Source organism: Ptychodera flava, chromosome 16, assembly GCF_041260155.1.
Source record: "Ptychodera flava strain L36383 chromosome 16, AS_Pfla_20210202, whole genome shotgun sequence".
NCBI lineage: Eukaryota > Metazoa > Hemichordata > Enteropneusta > Ptychoderidae > Ptychodera > Ptychodera flava.
This window is the reverse complement of record NC_091943.1, coordinates 8978370-9001274: the sequence shown is the minus strand read 5'-3', so window position 1 is coordinate 9001274 and position 22905 is coordinate 8978370. Positions and strand designations below refer to the sequence as shown.

General features: G+C 39.1%; 1 protein-coding gene across 1 annotated transcript in view; it reads right to left on the bottom strand.

Annotated features, from left to right (window-relative positions):
* The window catches only part of LOC139152740 (heparan sulfate 2-O-sulfotransferase 1-like), a 119721-nt gene extending 99188 nt beyond the window's left edge, over positions 1 to 20533 (bottom strand). The window contains exon 1 of the mRNA XM_070726054.1: positions 20179 to 20533. Within this exon, the coding sequence (XP_070582155.1) occupies positions 20179 to 20308 (130 nt within the window). The 5' untranslated portion in view covers positions 20309 to 20533. The remainder of the gene's footprint in view (positions 1 to 20178) is intronic.
* Positions 20534 to 22905: the final 2372 nt, after the last annotated feature.

Sequence of the window (22905 nt, the reverse complement as noted above, 5' to 3'; positions counted from 1 at the left end):
ATGGTCAAGTCAAGGGCAATGTTTCTGTTAGCAAAAGAAGACAGATTTTCAGATCAAAACCTGCTGTGCAATTCAACTATCAGGACCCCACAACCCTGTCTGCGTTGACACAAGTCTGAAAATTTTGTGATCAGAGATATTTTGATATAGTGTCATATACCCCATGCTTCACAATTGTGTCTTTAGAAATATTAACATCAAACATCATCTGATATTTTGACTGTTACTTTGACAACTGAAGAGTGTTGCTGGCATAATTTCAATTCGTTGTCCAGTTATTTTCCTGTTTATATGACAGTTTTTTCCAATAATTTGAGGTAAAATCAGTTTTTCCTATTGGCTATAATATTTGAAAACTTTGTGTACATGTGTGAGTATTTACTGAATAATTTGAGGTAAAATCAGCTTTTCCTATTGGCTATGTTATTTGAAATCTTTGTGTACATGTTAGAGTATTTACTGAAGCCCTACATCAGTCAGTTGATGTCTTAGCATGACCATAGACTCTAAAAACACTGAAGAAGATCAGTGTAATCCTAGGGGATCCAGTCTTTCAAAAAGCTGTTAGAGGCCCCCTAAGAAAACCCAAATGTTTTCATAAAAAGATTGGACCCAGCATTCTACACATCCTCTGAAGTTTCAACCGATTTCTGGTTCTGCCTCATTCTCGGTTTCCGTGACTCCCTTTTCCCCACACAAGAGTTTACCCAGAAGCAGCAGACACTTTATGCGGAGTCTTAATCTTTGAGACTGATCCCTTATAAATAAGTTGTCCATTAAGCTATTATGGGGGAAAACGCAGGAAATATATAGGACATCCAGTGTGCACTGTTCAACTTTTTAACTTCACTAAAGTAAGGATCTTTATGTTGCAATAGGCAATATACCCTGGAGTCCAAATTCATTAGTTATTCTATTCATCCTATTCTTTCAGGAACTCGGAGAAGATCTTTCACTCTCCGGGATTTTTATAAACTTTACCATTCCTGTGGGAGGTTGTTTTTGTGACGGCACTGTGTCCACGCTGAATGGAATGAGAATTAGGGACGGACCATTAGATCTTGGGAGGGGGGGTGGTCAAAAACAGAAAAAAAAAATTTTCAGAGCAGAAAGTTAGAAAAAAAAAATCTTCAAACTAGTTTGAAAAATAAAAAAAAATAAACAAGAAGACAAAGGCGTAAAAAAAAAATCTGCAAAAGTCTTTAAAATTTTGAATTTTTTTTAGATTTTACCGACAGTAAGCAACTTTCTATATTTTTAATACATCCTCCCGGCACATTTTTAATTTTAATTTATACATTTAGAGTGACTGTATCCCTTATACTGGAAGTTGTGATTATCTTATCTTTTCAGGACTTTTGTATTCTGATCACTTGAAAATTATGAAATTATAGAGCCTGTTTTCTACTTGTTTCCTGCGTACAAACCAAGCAGGTACACTAGGTAAAACATTGAAACTATGGTATGGTTGTCAAGACAGAAAGTTGTATTTGCCTTTTAAGATCAAGGTAAACAGATGCAGGCCACATCAGGTTCATTTTTTTCACAGCATTTTATTACAATGATGAATGCAAGAATGGGTGAACAAGTAGAAACACGTCAATAATGATAAAACAACATATCAAGTCATTATGTATTATTTTGCTTTAAAAAGGCATTTTCAATTCTTTTTTCTCAAAAAACAGCCTCAAAAAACAACAGCAACACATTTTTTAACATTCAACAATACACTACGTAGAATGCCATCTATCCAACAAATCCCAACACAAAAACACATAAAAGGGTTGAACTTTGAAAGTTTCTCGATAGCAAATACTGAATAAATCTGCATGGGTAATCGTTTTTGTGTAGCAAATTTCAAAGAAATTGGACAAGCCCTTTCAGAGAATACAGATTTTTTGACCATGAATGGCATAAATTGCCCAAAAAGACAAATATTGAAATTTCAACACATCTATACACATCCAATCAATTTGGACATGCTGCTACAGAGAAATAGATGTTTGATCAAAAAAGGGCAACAATTGTTCTAAAAACACAAATATGCAAATTTCACTATATTATTTAGCTTATTTTAGCTTCTCAGCTTGTCAAAATCAATTGTAAATCATGAGATATGCATGATGTTTGGTGGGGTGAATGTAGGCATTTCACCACGCAGTAGAAAGGGAAGCCAGGAAACCAAAATAGTCAATTTCAAAACTATACGAAGCTACTGAGGAGCAAGAAGACCATGTTTCAGAGGAAGATGTGTAATCCGAAAAAAATGCTCCCAAAGTGCCACCAAATAACACCATTTTTATCTCTATTTTTCAAAAGCTCCAACGGCAGGAGGGGACACCCCCTCCTGACCACCCCCCGCAAAAATGCTGTCCAAGTGCCACCAAATAACACCATTTTAATCTCTATTTTTCAAAAGCTCCAAGGGTCCCCCTCCTGACCACCCCCGCAAAATACTCCCCAAGTGCACCAAATAACACCATTTTAATCTCTATTTTTCAAAAGCTCCAACAGCAGGAGGGGGACAACCCCCCTCCTAACCTCCCCCGCAAAATACTCCCCAAGTGCCACCAAATAACACCATTTTAATCTCTTTTTTTCAAAAGCTCCAATGGCAGGAGGGGGACACCCCCTCCTGACCCCCCCCCGCAAAAATACTCCCCAAGTGCCACCAAATAACACCATTTTAATCTCTTTTTTTCAAAAGCTCCAACAGCAGGAGGGGGACACCCCCCTCCTAACCTCCCCCCGCAAAATACTCCCCAAGTGCCACCAAATAACACCATTTTAATCTCTTTTTTTCAAAAGCTCCAATGGCAGGAGGGGACACCCCCTCCTGACCTCCCCCCGCAAAAATACTCCCCAAGTGCCACCAAATAACACCATTTTAATCTCTTTTTTCAAAAGCTCCAACGGCAGGAGGGGGACACCCCCTCCTGACTCCCCCCGCAAAAATACTCTCCAAGTGCCACCAAATAACACCATTTTAATCTCTATTTTTCAAAAGCTCCAACAGCAGCAGGGGGACACCCCTCTCCTGACCTCTTCCCAGTGACCGCTTGCGTGGCCGCTTGTGGTGCTTGGCACCACATGTTTGCCCTCTTTATATTCAGACAGCGACGAACGAAAAAAAAATTATAAATCTGAAAATTTACTCTGAAAAAAAAATTTGCACAGCTAATCTCAATTGGAAAAAAAAATTTCAGAAATTTACAATAGTAAAAAAAAATTTCACAATTTCATTGTGACCACCCCCCCTCCCAAGGTCTAATGGTCCATCAATTATAGCAATACACAGGCCCCACAAATCTTCAACACCCTTAGCTGTATTCTGGGAGTAAATTGTCCATGACAAGATTACAGGGGCTGCATATGTTAAAGTTTTCTAGACCACAAAGGGGCAACTGGACACTTTTTCAAAAGCGCTGAAGCCAGACAGTTATATGGGTCTGTTACAATGCAGTCGTCCCTCCGACTCTTGTGGCCTTGTTAGTTTTGCCTGTAAAAGGAGTAAATTATTCGCTTGGGAAATGACACAAGCCCCCATGCAGGGGAAGTTGCACTTTGTACATGTTGTGCATTTGGCATAGCCAAAGACATTTGCACTTTCCACATGCTCACACGTGTAAACAACTGCCACATACATCAACTATTGAAGGTTAAGCAGAACACAGGCGCCAACTTCAGGGACTGGTTAATCTAAGTTTGCTTTGAGCTGCAGTCTCACATCGGAAAACCATCACTTCTCCATATATTTCTGTTTTGCACTCTCAAGATCGCGTCTTTTTGATGTGACAACCGGTCGTCAGATCTTCATCGACAACCACACGCACACACATGACACTGATGGATTTTGGTGAGCACATTCTGTGTACATTCTGTGTACATTAAGCACATTTCTTGCCCCAGTAGATTCTCATAAAAGAAATTGGTTACAATTCAAAACAATTACTAAAACACACAACACACATGGTGTAGACATTAGCAAACTCTGTCTTACACACAGTGCAAGTCAAACAACCGTATCTTTGCTTGAATAGATCCTAATATGCCTCCGGCTCCTAAAATTAACCAAAGTTTTTTTGTTGCTGAAACTCAATATACTGAAATGTTTCTTTGACATGAAGTGAAATAAGTGTTTGTCTTCAAAGAAAGCTCATTTTTAATTTGCAAGCACTGACAAGAGAATATTGTGACATTTTCGAAAGCAACGTCAAAATCTACAATTAAAATTGCTCTATTCAGAAATGGAAATGAGAATAGTTCATTAAATGTTTAAAAAACAGAAAAGCATCAATTTGGTTGAAAGAATAACAATTTCTAAAGTTGTATTCATCCAATTTTATTACTCAGAAACTATTGGCTATTGGTGAGGAAACGACAATTACAAAAATGTGTGTCAACTTGTGGGAAAAGGAAAACACGTTCTTTGAATAAATTTGAAGCTGTCATAATTAACGGAAGGATGCTGCGATACTTCTTTGTAACAACATGGACATCTTGTTGTACTTATAGAAAAGAAGACGTGACCCTGTCAGGGTTTTTAAAGGCATTCTAGCAAAATTGCCCCTACTTAAGATTGGTCGAGGCATATGTTCGCCATTGCTTTCCACAACGGAGGGTTATAAAGCCACAAGCCTTCAAATTACTTTCGGAGGTTCAGATGCACCTAGCCTGTTAATGACTCGTGAGATTGAAAACGTTATAAATCACAGAAGGAACCGCTGAGATTCTTGTTTGTGTACGTGTGTATGTCAATAGATAATCCCTAGACTGAGCTAATGCACTCTGCGCTCCCTTTGTTGTCTAGTGAATCTTGTTTGTGAAAAATCCATACCGGCAACAATTCATGGATGTGTGGTACAAGTGTACGCTGTTATGGAAATGCCTCCAAGCTGATGTCCATACAAACATGTAGCACATCATCGCCACCTTTAAACAACATTTCCCCCCCCCCCCCCCCCACAAAATACTGAGATCACCTTCCAGCTCAAAAATATTGCACCATTTTATTTTCAACACCAATACAATTCTTGGTTCACACTGGTCGTTGCATTTGAGTATGTTTGACATTGTCATCTGCAGCAAAATTGGAATGGAGAAACAATGTCACTTCAAACCACAAACTTCACTCGTCTTATTCAACAATCTTTCATTTCAAAGAAACATTTTTTTACAAAAAGGGATAAGCAAGAAAGAAGGCCATATGAATTGCACAGGTGCAATTGCACAGCATGAACTGCACACATGAGAAGTAAATTTTACAAGTATACTTTTTATTCATCCCTACTCCTCTTCGATTTGTGAATATTTCACATCTGTTTGCCTTATTCAATTTGCAATTTCAATATGAAACTACGGCACATTGCTTCCACAGGGGACTTGTATGAATAAGCTTTGATGTAATTCACTTTGCAAAATCACATTCACTGGCCGAGACTCGATAAATTAGCACATATGAACAACAATTTTATGATGTGGTGCCAAGCAAATCCGATATTGCCACGAGCACTTGTCAAGTTGCGTGATTCGACAAACCATAAATTGTACTCCCCTTTACCCTTTGAGCACTGTAAATTTTCCCACCAAAAATTTTCGTGCAAAATTTTACCAATTTTTAATGAATTTTTTGTAATTTTTTTGACAATTTTTGACCAAATGGACGTTACTTTTAATTGGCTACTGTTTTTGATCAAAATTTTGTAAAAAATCTGAAAAAAAATTGTGTGGGTTACATTTTATAAAGGCGGCAAAAATTGACTCTGGCACTCAAAGGGTTAATGAAACATCAACCATCAGCTTTTATTCATTTTTCTCACAAAGGGTTTTTGCTCATTTTCAGCATGGTTTGAATTCCAAATTTTGACAACAAAAAATATCTATTCTGTGAACAGTCACATAACAACTAACAGAACCATACAAAATATTTAATTGCAGCATGCAGACAATTTTTTTACCAAAATGTAATTGCAGCCTGAAATGTTATTTTCAAAATAAATACGTGGAGCTATATTTGGGGAAGAGAAATTGCATAAAATGACCAAAAAACAGAACAGGCTTACCGGATTTCAACTACGGAGGCTGTTACCTCATAATTTTTGAGAACTTTCATGATACAGGAAATTATGCAAGTTTTTCAGTAAGGAAGTTTGACAGTGTAAAATTTTCAATCCAAAGGAAAGGTCAAGTTTAGTTCAACTAATGAAATGCATTCCGTACATAAATACATGAACATGACTGTATACAATAGTACTCCGAAACCAGATTTGTATGACTTTCTGTTCTCAGGTGAAAACTTCTTCTCGGGGCTTTAACAAGTCAAGATATTGCGACTATAAGTTCTAGATACATGTAGTACAATTTTACAAAAAACTTTGGAAAAGGGGAGCAATAAGTTTGCGTTTGTAAAATAAGCATAGGGCAATCTTCAATGGGTACGGTGAAATCAACCAATTGTAAACAATATCATATGACTTCTAACTGAGGTTCAGCTTTGAAAGGGGTTAATAATATAATAGTCTAGCAGACCATGATATCAGATATGCATTCAGCAAATTACATATTATGTTAATATTCATCAGCCAAAGTCTGCCATTGTGTGACCTTTGACCCACAAATAGAATGCTCAAGGCTCCAAGGAATTGCAAATCGGCCTCTGTCGATGAGAAGACTGTAAATACCAAAATAAATTTCATACGGAACTGTAAGAGATGGAAACCTATGGCTCTTCAAAGACAAACTTTGTTAAACAATGAACTACAGTTTTACTGAAACTATCATATATCAATCTTTGGAACACTGTTCACCTCGGTAATTTGTAAACATTTTAAATAATTTCACCTTTTTGGTTGAAATCAGAAACGAGATGTTTGTTTTTCCAGTTTCTTGTATTTATTTTGAACTGGCCCATTGGCCAGGATGTCGGAAATATTTCCCTGTTTGCAAAGAAAACAAAGTAGGCATGTCCAGTTCAATTTAGGGGAGATCTGAGAGGCTATGGTTTGTTTGCAATGTTCAGTTTCTGTTCCTTTAAGTAACTGAGCCAGTCACCCTTCTGACAATCACCACTATTACGTCTATCAACCATGACTGACCTTCGCTCCTTCTCACATCGGTAATTTTTTTTTTTTTCTGAAACCTTCTCCCTATATACCTTCCGTATAATTTTCCTGTCAGTAATAGGATACTATTTTCACGGTGCGATGGTAGTTGAATCATTGGAATTGAGAAAAGAAGACTTTGATTGAGGTCAGTGGATTGGAAATGGTCAGTTAACTGCTATTCCAATTCGCTATGGTTTGTGGACAACACCGCCACCGACTGGTCATTTGGGAAACTATGCCATTTCCTTTGGCACCTTCATGGCCAGTTAGTCAAGCAAAATTGCGATTATTGGAATTCCGATTCCTGATTTCATGAGAAAAAAAACTTCACAAAAAAGGTTTACCATCAATCAGTGTCCTAGACAACCTTGAAACCGTAAAGTGATGTCACAAGGTGCTAAAGACATTATGTAAGACTGAATATCATTCAAAGAAAATGTAATGGCTTCACAGTGTCTAAAGATGGTTTTTGTAATCCAGAAGTTGGACATTAAAAATTAACGGTCAACTTGATGTAGAAAAAGAGTAAGACACTACTGGTAATTAAATGTACCATCAAAGTTAATTATGATGTTTGCTCTGCTTTCAACAGCAAAGACTCTCATACAAGTACCGTGTTCCTACTATGACATGGCCATGTCTATGTTCCAATTAATGTATAAAAATGACTCTATACATTTGACTACGATGACAGATGATGACATGTGAATTTAGAGACAACCAATCCTCCCCACCCCCTTCCCCCTCCCCTGAAATTCCGTCTGTGGTGTAAGGAACTTGGTCCAACTTGTTGGGTGGATGCATGTAAAAAGCTGTCAGTTTTTAAGGCGGTGAAATGTACACATGTGGGCTGTCCTGGACATCAGAAGCGTCTTGCTCATGCCAATAAAACAGACCATGTAACAATAGTGTGCACATGTTGATGTTTGAAAGAGGGCAAACTCCGGCATACACCATCAACCATGCGATGCATTCCATGAATCAGCATGCCAATAGACAGCAGCCTGTCGTATGTTTTGGGACGCATTTCCAAAAGATGGGTTTAGAGGTCAGAGGTCACACCCGGGACATGTAACCTCAACCCAATCACTTCCACATTGGGCTACTAACTGAATCACTCTGAAACTAAAAAGACTTGAAACATACTGGATACATGATAGTTTGACGCAGAATCAGAACCCCCAGCAGAATACAATGACTGTATCAGTGTTATCATGAAGCAATGAATCTCATGTACACTTCCGATAAAGTGACTTTTTGTGAGAGCGACATGGTGTAAAAAGACAGAAGAGATTCTATTCATACCAAATGTAAATAAACTTGATTCAAGGATGCACCGCCTTTGATGTGAACAACTTACGCTGGAGGGGCTTAGGGAGCGTTCAGTTTTTACGGCGGGGGGGGCCGGCAAAATCTTGTCGCCGGTGTTCAAAAAAATATAGACCCCCCCCTGCATTTTTCGTGAAAAAAAGATGACCCCCCCTTTGTTAGACGAAAAAAATTGATGACCCCCCCCCCCCCCCCGCTTAAAAATAACCAAAACCCATATGTCAAATTACCCGCATGGTTTGGATTTGAACTCCGGTACGCGGCGCACTTTATTCGTGTAACAGAGATGCCAGTGCACAAACTTCTCAGCCACATCCATTGAAACGTCTGTTAATTAGGACGACTGTAAGGCAATTTTTAACTTCATTTCCATAGACAACTCATGTCCATGGACATTGTATAAAGTGAACTTTATTGGAGTGGTTCGCCAAAGGCAGCCCTCCGTTAAGAGGGTCATGGGCCATTACGTAAAGTCAACTTTAATCTAGTGGGCCACCAAAGGTTGCCCGCCAGTAAAGAGGGTCGATCATGGCTATTGCATAAATTAGACTTTACTGGACAGGGCCGCTGAAGGCGCACGGCCATTAAGATTGCCGTGGGGTATTACATAAAGTCAATTTATTGGAGTGGGCCGCCGCAGGCGGCCTGCCGGTAAAGAGGGTCGATCATGGCCATTGCATGAAGTAAACCTAATTGGAGTAGGCCGCCAAAGGCGTCTGCCCGTTAAGAGGGTCATGGGTAATACATAATGTATATTTATTGTAGTGGGCCGCCGAAGGCGGCCCGCCTGTAAAGAGGGTCGATCATGGCAATGGCATAAGTGAACTTTATTGTTGGTATCATGTTTTTGAAAATGTGGTGACCCCCCCCTTTCCTACCAGTGAAAAAGCGATGACCCCCCCTTTGCGGATTCCAAAATTTTGATGACCCCCCCCTGGATTTTGCCGGCCCCCCCCGACCGTAAAAACTGAACGGTACCTTATAAAAATCAGGAGTCTTGGTGACTCATCTAAAGATGCATCTTACATTCCAAAGTCAAGTACTCTGTTGGTTTAAAAATTGATGCCTTACTTCAGTGAAATACATAATGCATGACATGGAGACAAAAGACTGGTGTACAAAGCCCTGAATACAGTATAGGCTGGAATTTGCCATTTATTCAGTGGGTTCTTAGCCAACTTTTCACTAAAAGATACATACTACGGTGAAAATTACAGACGTGTCTCTATGGAAACAAGACACAATTCTGTTGTGTACATTTACCGAACACTTCATGGACTTTTTTGTACACAAGCTGAAATTTGAAAAGGTTGTTTTGAAAACAATGGTATACACATGCTTTATACACATCACCTGGCTACAAAATGGTAAAAAATATATTGAGGGAATCTCAACTCTTTCAAGAAAATATGCCGTCATTTATTTAGATTTGAATTTTCTATAAGTGGGCTGTCACTACTGAACACTGATGTAGGTGGCATGAAACAACTGCTCCCATGCTGCATATCTTGCCAGAGGGCAATGCCGTGGGGGCACGGTGTTCAACATTGTGTAATACATGTCCTGGTTGGAACACTAAAGACGAGCACATTCAGCCTGTGGGTGCTTTATATGCAAATGACGACCACAGTCTGCAAGTGTACGGGGGAGTACCTGTGACAGTGGTGAGGCAACTCATGGACCAAAAAGAGACACCATTGAGGACAGCCATGATGGATGAATTACAGCTAGGACACAGTGATGGCAATGATTGCAGATCAGCTACTGTGTAACACTGAAGTCTGAAGCACAAAGGATAAGAAGAACCTTGATGACACATTATAAAAGTGGCAGGGAGCTACACACAGGTACTTCAGTAGCACACCAACGGAGTTGCAATGTTGCATTACTCTGTTGTGAATGTATGATTAGAAAAAGAAAACCTGATATGCGACTACTACGCAGTTAGAGATTAAACTTGGGCCATCTCAATTGCATCTGGCCAATTGTCTGGAATGCTGAACATACAGAGACTAGGCTACCTCTGCGATTTGTTTCTTAAATAGCTGTCAAATTGGCAGAGCCAGCCACTTAACAGAGGCAAAACAAAACCATCGCACTTCCACGACTGCAATCTGGCACCAATCTGTCTGCTCAGGTTACTGTAAATGACACTGATTTTCAAAAAAAAATTCCATCCTGCACCGCGAAACATAAGGACAAAATTGTTTTACAGGGTGTTCGGGAAATGGCTCCTTTTTTAATGATGCGTGCAGGCTCTTTTTTAAGTGCACTTCTCCAAAGTAGAAACAACTGCTCAAAATCCATTATGACCAAAATTGCCAATTTCAAGGAAGTAACTTCTGGCCAGGCTTTAGAGGTGGCAACTAACAGGTGATAGTGAAAAGACTGTCACATGATTCCCATATTCGGAACTAATAAGTGCTGTTCAAAATAACACCAAAGCCATACCTAGCGGTGGAATTAAACTGCCGGTTTGCTTGCCTGTCTATTTTCACAAGATCTCACCGTAAGATTGAAACACCGAGTGTGAATACAGATTTTGCTACTGTTTTGACACCACCAGCCACAAGCAGTACCACAGCTTCTGCAAAACGATGAGATAAGCTACAGCTATTTGCAACATCACTTTCTAGCATCCGGCAGCATTGTGTCAACAACAATACTCACCCTATAAATACCCACACGAAAAATTACAACAAATAAAATAGATTATAAATATTTTCTACATGCTATTACCTACACATTTTAATCTCAAACTCTCTCTCCTGAAAGCACCTTACCTGGGATTCACATACAAGTAAAGCACACACGCTGGTTACACATACTGAAAAGATCAACGTCCATCGTATTAAGAAAATAGGGTCTGAGCCAAGTAAAATGTATTCTAGAGAAATCCCCTTCCTGCACATTAGTACATGTACTTTGTATAAAATGCACCATAAGTACAAAAATTTAACCATGTTTTCAATAGATCAGCAGAAGAAAACAATATAAACATGAAAATCTAAAATCACAATATATCCAAAACAAGACGATTGCTAACATCTATGTACATGAACAAGTGTTTACTTCATAAAGAGCATTGTCATATTGAAGAAATGGGAATTCTGGAGTGAAAAAAGTTCTCCTGGAAAATCATTTTTTTTTAGTAATTTCTAATTCCTAGCATTTCATGTTTTCCTCCAGACAAGATAAGACTAGAAATCTTTGCATATATTTTATAGTGTTACTTTATGTAGAAGTAGGTATGTCATAACCAGTACTATGACACAAATTTGATACTCTATGCCGTGCTGACAGTTTTTGCAATTTGTGAAAAATTCTGAGTATGTGGATGGAAGCATTTACAGCCAAGTAATTTCCTCTCGGACTATTTAATTAACTTTAAGTCGACATGAATGAGCAGGTCATTTACGATTCAAAATCAAGTTCCTTTTCACATTATTGGTAATTCGGGATGCAAGACAGTTCAGTCCCTATGGCTCCTAACCTTTTTCAGTTATGCCAACAGTAAGGCCTTAGGTACAGTTATCAAATTTGATACTTCATGTTCATGGGGATCTGGAAGGCCAGATGTCCAGGCCAGATTCCTAATTCTTGTTACTCCACACAGGTTGTGTAGGACGCATACAATGAGTAGCTATAGAAGCCAGGTTATTGCACGGCATGAATTATGCAAATAAAACTGGGGATGTCAATTTGTAGTCATGTCCTTGCACGCTGGCTCCATTACACTCCAATAGATGAAACTATCTGGAATTAAGATCGCCATTTGCTTTCATCTGTCACCTTCTTGTTTGTCACAGAAAAACCATCAACATTTACGAAGCCTACGTTTTGTACATACGGCACCAGCACAAATCTGTACAAGCAGACAAGCCCTGGACCTGTATAACGCTCCTTCCTCACTCTACAAGTACGTCTGATGCAAATTTTGCCACAACCTTACATCTGGATCAGGTTTTGTAAGCTTCAATAATTAACATGCATAAAAATTGATGTGAACTTGCTCAAATTACATACTTTTAGTTTCATTTACATGTCATTTGTAAATTGTGTTTTCTAATTGTGGTGGTGACAAACTCAAACTTCGCTCAATGAGGCATAGAGGGAAAGTGAACACAATAGCTGTGGGTGACAGGAAACTTTTGTTGCTAAAGCAATTACTGCTCATTAAACTTGACTGTATGGGATGGACAAGTTTCTTAAACAAACACATGATAAATTGACCCACCCTGGGTGTGAACACAGTACAATAGTGTGCATTGCATTTCCATGCCACCATCTCTACTACCTCCATGTTGCCACATAGTAAAGTTAGCAACTAATACACACGTTACACTGTACATTGCATGTACACATTCTTTGGTTGAAGCTCCATCAGTACAACTTCTGACATATGGTATTTTCAAATATTTTTATCCTGTTTTGCAAACTATGGTTTGTTGATCTATTCCAAAAATTGTGTAGAAAAATACCAATCAGTAAACTTGTCAACACAGCCTGTATGTACGGAACTTCCAGTGTTACTATTGACAACTTAACTTTACTGTGAAACATAGACCCTCCAGAAGACCCCCGAGAAAACCCGATTGTCTCTAGGGTCTGAGGTTCTATGTCAACAATATCATTGCTTATTCCACTCAAAGCTTTATGTTTGCAAGGTTCATGCATTTAATTTCACCAAGAATGTGTATTTTTGTGTATTTTTAAGTGTATTTTTAGACCATTAGCAAAATATTATCATAATTTTTTTTACAGCTATCATTTTCTACATTGTGACTGATCAAAACATGGCTTTTTACACAGAACTGTCCAATCTCAAACAATTTTTTGGGAAAAAACAGACGTTTACGACAACAGAATAAGTGACACAAAGAATGTGAATTATGGAATGTAGGTCTATTAGGGAGCCATGTTTTCTGATTGTTAGGGATGTGTACCTGAGACTTGACACAAAATTTCATTAAATAACATGTTATCTCCTTGCTGTCACGCCACAGACAAATATGTGCATTATGCCACTACAAGGAGTTGGTTATCAATAAAATTTACATTAAACCTTGTTGGATGGCTAGCTGCAAGCAAGATAAAACCCATCACTCTCCACTCACAATGACGGTTCGGTACAAAAACCACTTTGATGGTACTTTTTGTGGTGACGTTCGTCTGTGCTGTTACTGAAAGACAACAGTGTGCTTAAAATGTTCTTCAAAAGCAGAGGTATAGAGCAATGACATGGCCAGTAAGACGACTTGAATCGAAACAGGCTGGAAATCGAATCAGGCAGATCTGTGCACAGTCATAAATCATGAAGAACTACTCGCACTTTCATTGCTTGAGGATTACTGCAGCGATTTATTTCTAAAAAATATCAACTTGGGTCTAATGTCTCGGGGTAGTCCGACTGAAAGGAATGCCTAACATTATTCCGTGATTGGCTGTAAAACTCCGGGATAAAAGGATTCCAGGATTTTGTACGATACCAAATGAGTGCCATCACGATAACTATATTTATGGCTGAGGATCATCAACTTTAAACATTTTTACCACTACTCTGAAACTCCCAGAGGTCAATAGTGTTGCTGAGGGTTGACAAATAAATTCCTTTCCAATTTTTTGCTGTAAATTCACTGACGACTGCAGTACCCTTTGTCTCAATACTAGTGCCAGGAACTGACAGTGGCGACTGAATGTAAATTGGAAAATTTGACACTCAAAATTGAAATATGCTCAAGGCTGCGTACATCTGTATGGCACACTTCAAATCACAGAGCTAGGGCTATGCAGACACATTTTTCATAGTAACTCTTGGTGTACTTTTGCAAGAGGGAAATGAAACCATTTTGGGTTTCTCGCTTACTAAATCAGAACATATTTGTAGGTCACTTAATTATAATCCACGCAAACTTAATTCCGAGAATTTCCCCTAAAAGAACACATTGTCAAAGTCAGGATGGTAGCTGGTCACTTCACTGTAGTACCGCCATCAAAAAATCTCTCTCCTGAAAAATCTCCGAAGAGTGGAAAGGAATATTGGGTTAATACCCAAGCTTACTTGTGTGTGTTGTTGATGTGTGCCACCGAAATGTAGTGCAAAAGCAGTGTTTCAGCCGTTCAGTGCATCGGTGCATTGGTGGGTTGACATCACAAGGACACTGACATTAACATGCAAGAGTGCCCTGCTCAGATTCCTTTGTTCTGACACACTGAGCAAACGACCTCAGCTCGCTCTCCGTTTATTCCAGTAAAATGCTTTTCCAATCATAATTTCCACGTTGCAAGCACCCTTCAGTATATGCACTCAAAACAGTTACTTCTAATAATTTTCTGTTTCCAATGAAGCTTTCAGAAAGCATTTTTTTGTTATTCACATGACATTCGCAGAGTCTAATGTGATTTTGGATGTGTGTGTCCTCGTGATAGCTGTCTGTATCTGTACTACTCTTACAGTTAAATGTTGGCCTACTGGGGTGGTCTAATTTCAGAAAACAAACAATGACTGGCTAGAAGGTAACGTTATGTGGTTGTCCTGAGTCTAGTCTCTCCAAACACATGTGTGTCTGGATATCTGACGCGGGGAGACGTGAAGGCAAACAATATCTTGCTTGCGACAGCTTTACTCTTTATCGAGTCTGAGAGAGTCCTTGACGAAAAAAAACCCATACAAACTGAAGTGGCAGACATTTGCTGTTGTTTGCTTTATTCCTGAATGGTACTTGTGTGTTTCTGCTGGAAACATGCCTCACACTGATGGCTATGTCTCATTCATGACCCATTTCATTTGCTACAAAAATTCAACTATATTTGTAAGGTATTATATTTTTCCGAACTAGACCCTACAATCTTTTCTGTCTGAGCATTGCTGGAAGTGATTCTACACATATTTTAATGTCAATATTTGTCATGAATACAGCCAGGACCAATCAAATTCATTCTCACTTGTTATTCACTGCAAATTATCAAACAAAGACAGAATTGAAATGCAAATAAATACAATTCTCACTAAGTTATTTTCATCAATGTGATGCTGTTTAACACTTTAATCAACCATTGCCGACTATTTCCTGCCTTCCTCTTCAAATACTGGTGAATGATTGTGAAGATAATTATATGCATTTGCATATAATATGCATTTTTCAAAAAGATGTTAAATAAAAGTGACTGGCAAAATCTTTGAAAGTGTTTAACTTTAAAATACGCCAACAGAAAATATTGAACCAAATAAAATAAAAATCCCTAACTTCCTCCAAAACAATATGGATGCATAAAATGTGTTCCAAGTTTCACAGATAGCACACTTTAAACATGATTAGTCGTGTACTCGGTATTATTTGTGGAAGCTCAAAGGCAGCAAAATTATCTACTGGCAAAAAACATGTGTTCCATGTAGAGTTGAGATGGGGCAGCCATCACCAATATTTGGCTTTGAAAACGCTGCTTGAATATTTATTGGATGTAAATAGCTTCAGAGTCACTTTATCCATTATTCAAATTTCCCCCTAGGTTGTCTGTGGATAAAAACACTATGCTGTCGGAAGATTTGGTACAAAATATTGGTAATTTCAAAAGGCCTTGTGAGTCCTGTAGGGATCACCCTAGGATAAACTAACAGTGTGTCAACGGAAGTTATCTGAACACTTGCTGGATTTGTATTCTATCAAGATTTGTGGATTTCTGTTGGTAAAACACAATCACAGTTTTGGGCCTTTGTTCAAAATATTCCGTTTCTCTATACCCATTGGTAATCATCAGCCATCAAAACATCAACGCGGCCAGGACAAAAAATATTCTTGTTTCTCTGGTCTTTATTTTCTGATACAATTGAAACAGGAGTCTTTTTCCTGTATGCCGTAGAGAAAAACTACCGAAAGAAGAAAAGTGAACAGATAAGCTTGAAGTTTATACTAGTCTAAAAGAGAGGATATTCAGATGCTGTGAATGGCATTTTCTCTCATCATTTCCGCACAGATGCTGGACTAGTGACGAAATTTGTGATGTTCTTGACACACCAGAGAGTTTCAAAATGAATTGATCATTCAAGAAAACCTAACAGCTGCCGATACATGCAAGCAAAATAGTTACCACTGAACCAAAGAAAAACCTCAGATATCTTAGGGCCTTATACAGAGTAACACAACTTTTTCTAGGTGTAGCCTGCACATTTAAATGAGAGAACATGTCCTGCCTTCAGTTAAAATCTCAAAACTTAATGCGAAAATTACTCCAGCTTGAAAAAAAAAATATATTGGTGAAAGGAATACCATTTCAATCCTTCACTCATAATTCCCATGGTTTTGACCGTTACCCCGCAAAATGTAAATCAGGTTGTTGCTAGGCAGAAATTGGGAAGAGTTGTTGCTGCGTGAAACCACGCAGCCGTCAATTCATCGCAATCTGTGATTTGAAACATGGAAAAACACTGGCACCTTGCTGACAGTTTGATCTCATGCTAGTCAGACTGACTGGCTCTATGGTGCGTTTCAGTATATTAGGTGGAGACAAAGAAAGTCAACAATTAAGTTTAATTCCATTAATTGGCATTGAATATTATGAAGGGAAGGCGAAACCACTGGGTCTTAGCCATTGCCTCTGACATTGGCCATTAATAATGAATGTTCCAGGAAATTAAAACTGCCCTTACAAATTAGCTTATAAATGGTAAGCCTTTTCCTTGTTTATTTAAACACAGCAGAGTGGGTTTCACCGCGCTAGTTTGACAGGGAGCCTCGGCAATTTCAATCAAATATTCTATGCTTGATTTGGAATATATATGCGTTCTCATTCAGAATACAAAACTGGTTGCTAAATATGGAATGGTCCCACTGTAACCTCATTGTACAGCTAAAACCACTTCACAGATGTAAAGTATTGAATGCATTGAATTTCTGAATCATGAATGCAATCCTGATCCCTTCATATCCATTTCAAATGACTCTGATTTAATTGCAAATACAAATACCCAGTCAAATCTCTCTCTCTCTCTCTCTCTCTCTCTCTCTCTCTCTCTCTCTCTCTCTCGTGGACAGGAGAAAATGGAAAAAGCACAGTGATTCAACTAAAACACCGACTCACGAATCATGCATTCACACATCTGTAATGCACCAGTTGTTCTGCACAATGTTGCTGCTGGCAACTTTATGAATTATACAGAAAAAACACAAATAGTGAAATTAATATTGGGTAGTACATGGGGCATGTTTTGAACATTTGCAGGCCTTAACATCTGATAGAAGGCCGCTTTGATGTTACCCTACCCGATAAATTCCCCCATGGCAAAACCAGCAGAGGTCGTTGGTGTATGACCCTGGAAAATATCTGTCTGATTGTGTATAAGCAATTTTCATGGGGGAGCCCTTTGTCAATGCAATACAATAAGCATTCGGTGATTTCAGACCTTTTCAAGCCTTCATCAATTTTAAATTTTTATACAGGGTTCTTTTTCGCAGAATCTATACAAGCATTGTGCCTTCAGGGTTTTTTTCCTTCGAAACCGAATTTGCAACACTCTGTACGTTTGCCATTTCTGTGAAACTCGACGACGAAAGCAAAAAAGCACCATAAAGGCGATATTTTTTACGAAATTTAACCTGAAAATGCTGGTGAATAGATGAATGTTTTCTCTCTGTCATTAAAATTCGTTGGTATCGATTGATGGAATAATTTTTGCCCTGGAAATCAAATCTGTCTGCTGTTATGAATAAAATTTTCTGTTACAAATTCTGCTTTTTTATTAATTAAACAACCTTATTATGAAACAATTACACTTTTTACAGTAACATTAAGTGTCCATTGTGAAATCAACACATTCAAATAGTTGATTCTTAGAATGGGTGCATGGAAATGTTAACAGAACTGGTTCAATATCCCTGGGACATGTTCAGAATTATAGTTAAAAATTTTGATAAATTTCTCTCCAGTATGTGCATTTATCATGCCAATTATGAGTCATTTCGTCAAGTTTTCAGCAACATAAATTTCAAAAATAAGTAAAAAGCAATTCCACTGTGTTTACAACTGTCAATCCATGTATTTTTAAAAGCGCCGTCGGTAAATAAAGTGTGACGACCACAAGCAAACATAGCAAAGTTCTCAAGACATTTGTACAAACAGTACAGATATGCCACGATTACAAGATATGTCAGAGGCAAAGTCAGTACTGCCATGGAGGTAACCATTGTACCTCCATGGTACGGCTAGGCTTGAGGAGCTAACAGTACACTGAAACAGAAGAGGGGACATGCTCAAAATTACTCCACTCATCATGCATGCTGTTATAATGAAACACTGTTCCACCATAATATTTTGACACAGCCGTTTTAATGAACTCAATAAGCGCAGAGAAACTCACAAAACAGGCGCATTGAATTAGATGAAGCTGAGGGTACGATCCACAGAATTGTAACATGATGCTGTTCTTCAAGTTTTCAATCAATGGAGTTGTTGCCATTAAGTGAGAGTGGGGGATGAAATCTCTGCCCGTAGCAAATTTAACTAAAGGAATTTGTTTATAAGACTAAGCTCCTTTCTTGAAGTTCTTTTAGTGAAAAAGTACTTGAATTATCGGCAATCAGACTCTGGTAATTTCTGCTGATCAATGATTAAATGTCACTACAAACAGAAAAGTACACTCGCTAATAGATTGAATTATTCTGTAAACTGCAATTTCATCTTAATGCTTAATAAATGAACTTCGTTTGACATTAATTGCGTCTTGGACTGTCAAGGTTCAGATTTTTTGAGCTTTTTTTTCACTTTTCTTCCGTGGTGGGCTTTTGAGGATGTAAAAACTACGACCAACGTCGCAACACCTGTGAAATTCGGCTGCTTCAGTGAAACATTACGAACGATTCGACTGAAGTGGAAGGCGCAAATCCACGCACAGGTGATTCATCACAGCGGAGCTTTCTGTTAAGAAAGTGACCCTTCTCCCATGCGACTTAGTAAATTCAGAACCTCTGAACACATTAAGCGTAATCCTGACTCATGGAAAACAGGCTTACTAAGATGTTAAACACTACAAATGGTCTATCGTATGACTCGGGATTCTGTCGCTAAGAATTTCCACACGATTAGCTCGCAATGCGTATTGTCAAAAGAAAACTGAAAAGTCGGGGTCGAGATTTTGCGAATCGATTACATTATTCTTTTCACTTAGCACGGACATAATTTAGGAAACGGGTCAATCGGTTCGCTTGACTATGTCCAGAGAATGTAGGTATCTAGGGAGATTTTGCACGGGCAAACGAAATGAAAGACGCCATGCGCGATACTTTGTTTTCGCCTGGTGGTTGAAATTCGATCTGTGCGCAGCTAACGAAGGCTTTTCGTTCAGTTCAGTGAGCGACAGCGCTTACAATAGGAAACCCGGCGTTTACTTATGAAGCCAAATTGAACTGATCTCTCTGTATTTAGCGACATGAAAATGCGATTTAGTGAGGCACTGTAGGATCTGTGGTGGGCGGCTCAGGACAAACAAAATTCAAGTCTGCTACGCACCCCTTACATCCGCACAAGCATGAGTAAATATGGAAAGTCTGAATGGATGAACTTTGGGATTGTTCACTACGATACTCAGCCCGGTGTTACTCGCTGTCAAATGTCAACACAACGCACCGCTGAGCTAAGGCTGTATTCCACATCCTATGAGACGAATATTGGGAGCAGCGACTGGTTAATTTCATTCGCACACGAGCCGGCCTAGCGGTGGTACCGCAGGGGTAGTAAAAGAGTCGGGACTTACCGATTTTGGTTAGCGACACTTCAAGCCGCTGGATCTGCGACTCCAGGTAGAAGAGAGCCGTCAGAACCAGTATACCGATCATAAACTGGTATTTGGTCTGCATAACTGCTCGGTACGGTAGAAACGCCATTTAAAGCATTTTATCCCCGACGATCACCAGTGTCCCACGATGTCCTTGTATCAATTAGTCGCGTTAGATACGTCGTTCGCCTTACGGTTTATACGATATCCGCGTGTATTCGCGGAATGAACACACGCTGTGTGATGAACCCATTCGTTCCGCTCTCCGAATCAACCCAGGAAGTTGTAGTCGTTTCGCATTGCACCATGGGTAATGGGGATATCCTTTCTCCCTGAATAAGTTTATTCATTGTAAGGCAAGTGAGGGCGATATTCATAATATCCATCTTGGTCGGCGTCCTCGTGCTTGTTTTACACCTGCAACTGCAGGCAAAGCCCGGGAGGCAAACGTACACCTTTAACCACAGACAGAGGTAACACAAGGAGTATCAACGTTCATACTTTGTGTTATTTTCCCGAAGTGTGACGATTATGTTATATGGCTGTCCCTTCCCTTTACAAAGGGAGTTGAGACGATTATATTCTGACATATTGAAGTTGTTTTTGTTTCATTATATGTGTATGTTTATGTTTATTTTTAGCATTGAGCGATTACGTTGTTAATGTTGATACATGAGCAATGTCGTTTTCTTTTGTTGTGCGTTCAATGAAACAGAGTACATGTTGATATTTATGATCACACATAACATTGAGGGTGTATGGAAACAAATTCACAACATGAGTACAATGTCCAAAATGCACAAACAGGGGAATATCCACATCGCATTGTAAGTCCTCTTTACGATTCCGTTTGATGTGTTTTCCGTCACGGTAGACCCTCGAGGGTATACGGTTTCTCTTTTGTCCTTTGTCCCAAAACGCAATATACTTTATTTCATAATTTAAAAGTAACTTAGACAAGGACAACAATGACAATTCAAGTTCTTTTTTGGATATCTGTTATCAACAAAGATAAATGTATCGACTCAAATAAACATCACCAGACACGTGGGCGCCTTAGGTCCCTGTCAGGAGCAGCCGTAACGGGGCTGCTCTGAAAAAGCTATTCGCAAGTAACGGACGAGCTAGAAAGTTTTTTTTTTTACCCGGCGGTAAACTTGAAAAAAAAAACCCTACGAGCTGTCAGGGAGAACAATCTGGTATGTTTTCGGATTTTTCGATGAGCAAGGCAACGGCAGGTAGCAAACAGAGGGCGACAGGGATTTTTTTTGTGGTGGGGAAAGATCTAGAAGAAGCATGAGGTGGCTTTTCTAGTTGGGAACGTAAGAAGGAAGTTTTGATTGCGGCTGTACATCATTTTCTATTTTATCTGGCTGGTGATTGAGCCATGGTCAAGAGGGGTACCAGTCAACTCGCACTTTTTCCAACCCGCCCAGAACCAACTCGCCCGATTCCAAACCGCCAGAACCAACTCGCCCGATACCAACTCGCCCGATTTCAACTCGCCGATGCCAACTCGCCCGATACTATTTTGCAAATTTATGAGTACCTGGTACGCATAAAACGTTTTATTTCTAACAACAAATATTTCTAACATTGAGAACCACAGGTGCGGTTTGAAATATGTGCCAAGCTGCCAACACTGAAAACTTTTTATTTGCGAATTTCACGTTCTGCAAATCTCTTGAAAAAAATTAATTTCGTTCGGCTTCTTTACGTAAACTTAAAAGGGATAGTTACTGCAGTTATACTGGCTCACGTTTTTAGGAACAGCAGGACCGTCTTTCACGAGTTACTGGCCCGTGATATGAAAATAGCTGGCCTCGGGCCATCGGGTTAGCGTACATGGAATCTATAACTACACTCCATCTCAAAACAACGTGCAAAATGGCATCGGGCGAGTTTGCATCGGGCGAGTTGGCGTCGGGCGAGTTGGTATCGGGCGAGTTGGAATCGGGCGAGTTGGTATCGGGCGAGTTGGAATCGGGCGAGTTGGTTCTGGGCGGGTTGGAAAAAGTGCGAGTTGACTGTAATTCGGTCAAGAGTCTGTGCACACAAAAATTAGGGCAGATTAAAAGAAACCTGAGATATATTATTATGTTGTCAATAGCTGGTGTAATTCTGACCGGAAACATCACAGCGTTTGTGTACAGTGGAAAGTAAAAACTGATATTTAGAGGTTACCATAGTTACTGTCACATGATCCTTCAGTAAACAATGATTACAAAGTACAAATAACAGCATTCACCAATAGGTAGGCTTTCTGAAAACATATTCTTTAAAGGCATTACGAGCTCAATTTTTGTACAGAGAATTCATTGTTTTGAAGGATCTAATACTTGTACTGGAACCTTAAATAGGAGGAACCAAACAGTAAAACGGCACACGGAACTACATCATAGAATTGAAGTATTCCTCTTGATATTCCGCAGAATTCCTCAGAATCAAACAAAGGCATTTAATATTTCGCACTGGTTTTAAAGGGTGTCCACAAAAATCTCGCGAGCATTCTCTCTGACATATTGCCTTGGCCGGGTTGCTGACGATGTGTTTTCACTTTAGTTGCACGAATAGATAAACCATGATGTGGATCGATGAAGTCAACATTTGTTGACTAATAATGATAATGCAGAAAGAAATTTTGACAAATGGATATATATTGTACGGAGCGAATCCTCAAAGTTTAATCTCATGTGATAATTTAAT